Here is an 8,120-nt window from a genome sequence, read left to right as displayed (position 1 = left end):
TACTTAACCTAACACTAATTAAATTTTTTTAGTGCAATTATTATTAATAAATTATTTTATTTAATTTATGCTGATTACGCTACCATTTTTTATTGAGTAAAGTCCTTTACTTCAACTCAATATACAGACAAAAAATATACAAATTCACTAATTTGATTTGATTTTCGGTAGTTTTTATACTCGTATTACTACGTTTCATAATACTATTTTGATTAGGTTTTTATTTTTTATATAAATTTTAATTGTATTTTGATTTATTGGTTGCATAAATTTATGCTTTGATTTAATTTATATATTTTTTAGCAAATAATATTTCAACCATGTCGCCAATTTTTTATATTTTTTATGCACATAATCCTGTGTAATCCTTTATGCTTACATTACATTTATAACATATTCACATTAAAGTTTTAATAAAATTTATTTATATATTTGCACTTAAAATATGTTCTTTTTTCTTTTTTCTGTTTTAGCTTGTATAATTAATACTATTATTTACTTAAACAACATAAATAAAAATCCCTTTTTAACATGCCATTTTCCACGAATTTGTAATTTAAACTATTGACTTAAATGTGTTCAGCATTATTTATTTGTCTTTAACAATATTTTAATAATACAATAATTCTGTTTTATTTGCTATAAATAAGATTAAAATTAGTTTTTTTGTTTTTTGTTTTTGTTTTTGTTTTTGTTTTTTGTTTGATTTCGAATTATCGTTTCAATTTGTATCTTTGATTATTTTACATGCAAGTTGGTCACAACTGGCGTCTACGCCGACCACAACATGCTGTGCAACTTTGTGTAGTTCCTATGAACAATGCGCGCAAAACTGCAACTGAGCACAGTACAGCCAGCATTGTGGGGAGAGTGTGTGGTTGAGCATGGGTTGCGCTTCCTGTCAGCGCTGAATTGTCTGGATCACCATTGGCACGTTTCGAGCCTTCAAGTCCAAGTAGATTGGGCGAAATTGTTGTTGGCGGTGCTATGCTTAGCGTAATTCGTTGTTGTACATTTTTGTGATAGACATGCAGTATGGAAAGTTCGCAGAGCAGTAGAAGATTCGGTTGATACTTGGGCACAGCTTGGAAGAAACCCTGTAATATTTGGCTATGCGGGTACATCTCCAGAGCGGAATATGTTGCCGACCCCTCATAAGCATCCTGGCTTATGCGTTGATAAGGTGTTTTAAATATCTACAGAAAAATTCAAATATGATTTGATATAATTAAAATTTTTTATTATATAAATAATTAAGAAATAATTAATTTCAAATAGATCACAGTTTACTGGCGTTTTCGATTGTTAAATGTGGAATAATTTTTTCAATCGAGATGCTTTTCTAATGCACTTTTAATGCAAATGTCATTTTCGAATGTTAAATCTGACACAAAGTGTATAACACTCGAGTTTAACTTATAACACTCTTGATATATTGTCAGAGTTGTCAGATTACTCTAAAATTAACATGGTAATCAAAAAGATATTATTACATTATCTGTTAAATATGATTTCACAGATAAATTGTGATTTGATTTGATATATGTATTTGTAAAAAATATATATGAATATACTTTCACGACTAAAAAGATGTTAGATAAAAAAATTTGGTTGGACAACAAAATTTGTCAGATCGGAAGTAAATATAGATTGAACCCCGATTTATCAATCGAAAATGCCATCATATCATAATATAATGATTTAAAATCAAAAAGAATTCAATTAAAATTAAAAAAGTATAACGTAAGTATAACACTATACATAGTGTTATACATGAAGAAATTCACATGAATAAATTGACATGTAAATTTCATACACTGCTTGGCAACAGATGGGGCTTGTAATTCTCTTCTGAGATATAAAAGTACAAAATTAACGACTTTCTGTTTCGAAATCGGCGATTCCGTTTTCTCGGGTATTCTAATTCGAAAATAAATTGAAATAGGTTGAACTTTTTAGAGTACATTGTTTGCACTATGCTTTATGTCGATATAGCTTACTTAACGAGACATTATGACAGATATACCATACAATAAAATATGACTTATGTCACTGAAAGAATAGATCAAAGACTCTAGCAGCTTTTTTTTCTTAGAAAAGTTTTTGTATGTAAGTATGGGAAATAAATAAAAAAAATCAATAAAAAAGTTTTAATTTTTTAACCATTTAAAAGTATCTTCTGATATAGATAATATTGTTTACACACCTTTCGACCATTGATGTACCAAGTTATATTAGCTGGTGGATAAGACGTTCCAACAGTACAAACTGCTTTCAAGTTATCATTTACTGTTAATATCTTCTTTTCAACTTGCATTGTGGGTTCATCTTTGGGTAATTCAATGACCTGCATATGTGCTGAACGTATGTCTGTGTGAAAAAGTGGAGCATCTTCCGAAACTTCACATTGATAGGTACCAGATAGTTCCCGGTTGACACCTTTTAATGTTACGGATGTTGCATCAGATTTTAATAGCTAAAAAGAGTTAATATGGAATATATTAAATGAAATAAAGTTTTATGATATAATTTATATAATATTTTTAGATATTGTTGGTCACATTAATAATGGATCATAGGGTTTTTCCTATCATATCATGTCGAACTGTGTTTTGTATCTGGTTTCATTTTATAAATGATTTCTTACTTTTCAGGTTACATGGTAGTTTTTTGAAGATCACCAATTGTGTTTTACCTTCATGCCATTACAGCCTATGGCTATGGCCCAATCTGCTTCTTTGAATTGCCTAACATTGCCCAATACAGAAAGATGATGAAATTTGTGAGATATTCCTATTTTTTCTATCTTTCTATTTCTATTTTTTTCTGTTGCTCATAAATATTTGCAGTGAAAAGCAGTATTAACTCAGAAGATGCAATATGGCTGCCATGAATATTGGAAGCTAAAAAAGAGGTGCTCCAAATTTCATGACAAGCTTCAAAATCATTTTTTGTTAAATTACAAAATAAATCTCTCTGAAATCTTGATATTTAGCTCCATGGATAGTAGGTATCAAAGACAATCAGACTAATAAAAATATGCGGGTTTTTTATGCCAATTCACTGTACTACCACGGTTTAAGGGACACGCTAGCTATTCCAAGGGACTTATATAAAACTACGAAATCATTTGGTTATTTAAAACAAAATATCAATATAATTCATATCCGACAGGCGCTTCAGGAGGAGATATGCGACTCCTGGCAGTTAATGTACAGTAACAGAGTAGATAAATAAATCATTTTTCTTTCGTTTTTGAAGAGTTATTAAGAGACTGCCCTATCAGTAAGGTGATTGTATTGGACATTGTTGGGTAAGAAGGGCTATTAATAAGTTTATTGGCATACCTGTCTATAAGGGAGTGTCTTATCAGTAAAGTGATGGTATTTGCGATTGTTAGGTAAAACGTACTATTACTAAGTTGATTGTTATTCATGCCTGTCTATAAGGGAGTATATTATCAGTAAGATGATTGTATTGTAGATTGTGGGGTAAGGACGATTAATCAGTTGATTGGTATGCCTGTCTATAAAAGTCAGTAAGGTCATTATAATGAAGTGTTCGGAGTGATTTAGCTGATTCAATAGCTCTAATACAAATTCATTAAAATAATCAATAAATAAATGTTTAGCTATCAAACTAAGGTTAATTTAAAATTAATTCTTGTCGAATATATGTGACGTAGTGAACTGCAATTTATTGTAGTTTCATTAATCAGTTTTACTTTTGGTACCAAAATCCTTGATTACAATAATAATGTCCTGGACAGCAATTTTACGATATCAATTATTTCTGTGGCTTTTTTGGAGAGAAGCTTTAGAGTAAATACATTTGTGTTAATGAATTTAAAACACTTAAATGTAGTGTTTCTGTTGCAAAGACCTTTTTCGTCGACACTCTGAACAACCTATGGATGAGTGCTTTTGACATTCAAAGGATTTGTCAATTTTAAATTAAATTTTTCTTAATAAAACTTAATGAACTTAATTGTTTTTAAAGTGTAATTAAAATTGCTATTGTAATGTTTTATAATTAATTATGCACGTATGCATGTGACGTCATATTTGTACTTGTCTATCTGTATTATTGTTAATAATTTATGTTGTGCACAGGAGAAATGCTTGCTAGTAGCAAAATATTTCGTATTCATTTTCGTTTTGTGGCGGGAATACATTTCAATGAATCCTCGTAAACAGCCATTGGCAATTATTGGAAAAAGCTGTGTGAGCGCTTACAAACACTTCAGTTTCCTGTGAACTGCCAAGTTATTAATGCCAAGCAGAGCAAACAACATAAACAATATAAACAACATTAATGAAAACATAGGCAAAATATACAAACATCATTTAATTAAGATTAATTTACAGGCAGATGTTCATGTCTTCAAAGGCGTCACTCGGCACCAGAATTTTACTTTAAACATTCAACATTTTGGATTAACAATTTTATGGTGCATTCGAATTTATGCAATTTTATTGAACTGCATCTGCAGTTTTAAATTTCAAATTATATTTGATGAATTTGCATAATCGAAAATTTGAAATTGTCTGTCGAAGCCACTGTAAAATGTTGCATTCGATGCAGAAGAGGTATTGAACCAGCTGTCGCACTGAACCACAAATCAATCTACATACTGTAGTTAATTAAAGCAAATTGCAATTTTCGGTTGGCACTGGCCCGCCCACTCGATTTTGATCCGGATATGGTATGTCATTTATGAGACCGAAGCGTTGTAGCTACCGCAAGTGATTTTTCAAGTGCAATTTAAAATTCATTCATTCCATAATTTATTTTGATTAAAATTAAAGCACTTTTATATTTGCGAATTTCATCATAATTATGTACTTTTAAAACAATTAAAAATTTTATTAAATAGTTTTTAAAAAATAATTATTTCAAAGTGGAAGTACATATATTTTAATTTCAATTATCGTTAAAATAATTAATGCAACTCTAAGGTCAACTGAAATAATACAAATTACAATAAAAAATATATAAAAATTTCTGTCTAATAGCAAGGGAAACTTTTAATAGAGTTTTTTCGTTTTAATATAAACTCTATATATTTTTAATATTTTTTATGTTTTTAATTTCTTTTTATATTTTTAATTTAATTTTTAATATGAAATATTGAAATATTTTTAGAGCAAAAAATTGAACAGAACAACATTTACAATAAATGTGTTTTAATATTTTTGTAAAATATAAGTTGAGCTGTAAAATTTCACTTGCCTATCAACTGGAAGAGCTTGTGGGAAACGTGCGAACAGCTAGAACACGATATATTCGTAAGCACGCTCAGGACTTCTGCCCGTTTTTTTTAACCAGGTAGAAAATTAAGCTTAACCCTGCCAAGATCTTTGTCATAGTTCTCCTTGGCCAAATACGAGATGGCTCTAGTGACTTCGATGCCGCCTTCATCAAGGTAGAGTACAACCATTCCCCTATTTAGCTTGTTGACAAACTCAAGTATGTCGGTGTAGTTTTATTCACTTGGCACAACTTTATTCCACACGTCGACTATGTCGTCCATAATGCCCGGTTTAGGCATACTCAATTGAGTAATGCCATTCGAAGGCACCACCAACTTAACTGTAAAGTTAAGCTTCTCTGCTACATATATTTCATTCGTTCTCTACTCTCATACATTTTCGCCATTTGGTCTACAGTCAGCTCTACCCAGATGAAAACAATCCATTTTTTCAAGTGCAAGCTTCTACGAGATTGTATCAGCTACAAGTGCAAACCAAACAGTAAATATTTCCCCGACATCATTTTTGACAAAAAAAGCTCAAGTTTCTCGCATCGGCGAGTATCTCCTGACACTAAACCGACGGTATCTCACTCGGTTGCATAACCCTTCCCCTAACGCTTCAAATCCTCCCTAATACATCATGCTCTACTTCGATGAGACGCATTCCGATGCTTCCATTATCTCACTCTACAATCCTGGCACTCGTGACCCTGGTCACAGAGTCTATTGCTAATACACAATACCCCCCTTCTCCATCTACTCTCCTTCCACCTGGGCCACACCCATACAAGTATTTAACTCGCACATTTAGGGTTCCTTATAAACTTACACGAATTATTTATGGAATTATTAAGATATGTAAATAAATGCAATTCACGTAAAATAGGTTGGAATAGGAAAAAATAGGTTGAAATAAGTAAAATATATTTTTATAGCTTTTTTTAAACTAAATGTTATTTCAAAATCATGTAAGTATAATTACTAAAATGTCTGAAAAGATATGTACATACAATAGACTGAAAGTAATTAAAATTCAATTGAAATATAATAATTAATAATTTTATAGTTCTAATAAAATAATAATAATATAATAATTAAATTTTGAAAGACTTTATATATTCTAGAAAGTGACTATCATTAATCTAACTGTTTGTAAGTAAATTAAATTGTAAATTATGGCTTATTTCAATCTGAACTGTTTCTCAACCATTTTTGTGGTACACCTCAAAGACTTAAAAAAGCCAATGCCCTTCCTACTTACATATATAAGAAACGTTTGGGAACCTAGTTTAAACTGATCTTGTTTTAAACGACAAAAGGTGAACTACATCCTTTACCTCTTGCATGATTATTCTTTTTCTTTTCCTCGTACATTTCTATAAACGATTTCCGGAAACACGGTGAGAGTCACCTTGTTCCTAGTCCCCGCTGTTTCAAAATTAACAATATCAATTTGCATGTAACTTCAAATTTTCTTCCTGTTGAGAGATACCTGTATAGAGATACCTGCTATTGAATGAAGTGTATTGAAGAATCACTTTCGATGAAATAGCTTTACATATATTTTTATATGTGTATTTCAAAAAATGTTTACAATGCATCAGTGAGGATCAGTCAGTACTAATTTTCAAATGTTCCATTAAAAGAATTAATATTTTAGATTTAAAATGCTGCATTCGTGCGATAAGTTTAATAAAAAAACAGATCTAAAAAACATTCAAATTGCATATCATTGAACATCATAAAAAAATTAAAATCTAGATTTGAAATATTCCAAAACATTCTAAGATAGTATATATGAAGCTTCATTTGCATTTGCACGTACACATTTACGTGCAGATCTATGCACTGAAATCAACTCATTGCAAGATGGCTTCAAACTGGAGTGGAAAAAAAAGTATTTCAATAATTCTGGATTTTATGAAATAATAACTTAACAGCAATAACTGTAACTGTAACTGTAACTGTAAGTGTAACAACAGGAAACAACAGCAAAGCAGAAGCGACAACGGCAACGGCAATGACAACGACAACGACAACGGCACTAGAAAGTGTAAAAAATAGTCATAATGAAAATAGAAAAGCGACACACGATGAATTATTCTCGCACATCCTCCAGTGTGAACCAGGAGTATTCCATGGTGGAGTAGAAGTAATTTTAATTTCGCAAGATATGTCGCATAGTACGCTCCGTTTGTTTGAAGCAACACTTTATAAATTATTGCAATCGTATCACAGCCCTTCGCATGCCATTCCAAGTAGTGTTCATATTTTTCACTTGTACAACAGAAACAACAACAGAAACAACAACAGAAACAACATCAGCAATCCTGATATGTCCTATAAGCCGTTGTAGTTTTGCATGCACATAGGAAAGCAACATGCAACTGCATATTATGTCATGGCGACTTCCGTTTCATTTCGTTTGGTAGTGTTGCGTCGTGTTCTGAAATCCTGCTTTTGAATACCAAAGCTTTGGGTATGTTGATACTGACAACAGCCCTGGAAATAACAACAACTTCAAGGCATATTTTGGGTTTTTGTATATTAATACGGAAAGCCAGTACACTTCAATTTCGCAAGCGAACTTTATTCTATGCCACCCTAGTCCACTCAAGTACCACCAAATTTACTAAATGAGTGGCTTCCGCCGCAAAATTTCTATGGTTAGGTTAAGTCTACTACGGCTGGTTTGCATATTAAATGTTGTTAACTATAAAAAGCGGCAATTAAAAAAAATATTTATTGTAATTTTAGATTTTTTTTTAAATTTTTAAAATATTTTTCTTTTGAAATTGGGAATGTATTTTTCTCAAATTTTTATACACCGATCTAAATGCAATCTCGATGTTTTGAACAAAGTGAT

At 30.9% G+C, this 8,120-nt stretch overlaps 1 protein-coding gene across 1 annotated transcript; it reads right to left on the bottom strand.

Moving 5' to 3' along the window:
• Positions 1 to 464: 464 nt before the first annotated feature.
• Positions 465 to 5,440, bottom strand: LOC119676136. The gene is made up of 3 exons (XM_038087369.1): positions 5,348 to 5,440; positions 2,207 to 2,476; positions 465 to 1,196 (listed from the first exon to the last, which is right to left on the bottom strand). Exons 1-3 carry the CDS (start codon positions 5,438 to 5,440, stop codon positions 759 to 761), a joined length of 801 nt encoding a protein of 266 aa, XP_037943297.1. The 3' UTR covers positions 465 to 758.
• Between the last annotated feature and the right edge of the window lie 2,680 nt (positions 5,441 to 8,120).

Source organism: Teleopsis dalmanni, chromosome 2 (assembly GCF_002237135.1).
Source record: "Teleopsis dalmanni isolate 2A chromosome 2, ASM223713v2, whole genome shotgun sequence".
NCBI classification, from domain to species: domain Eukaryota; kingdom Metazoa; phylum Arthropoda; class Insecta; order Diptera; family Diopsidae; genus Teleopsis; species Teleopsis dalmanni.
This window is presented reverse-complemented; position numbering and strand designations above follow the sequence as displayed.

Bases quoted from the DNA above. Each gene is read 5' to 3' on its own strand.
- LOC119676136 (XM_038087369.1), bottom strand. From the start codon at position 5,440: ATGGTTGTACTCTACCTTGATGAAGGCGGCATCGAAGTCACTAGAGCC. The intron at 2,477-5,347 runs GTTAAGCTTAAT...AACTCTTTTTAG, and splicing joins ATGACAAAGATCTTGGCAGG to CTATTAAAATCTGATGCAAC. The intron at 1,197-2,206 runs GTGTGTAAACAA...ATTTTTCTGTAG, and splicing joins GGTACATCAATGGTCGAAAG to ATATTTAAAACACCTTATCA.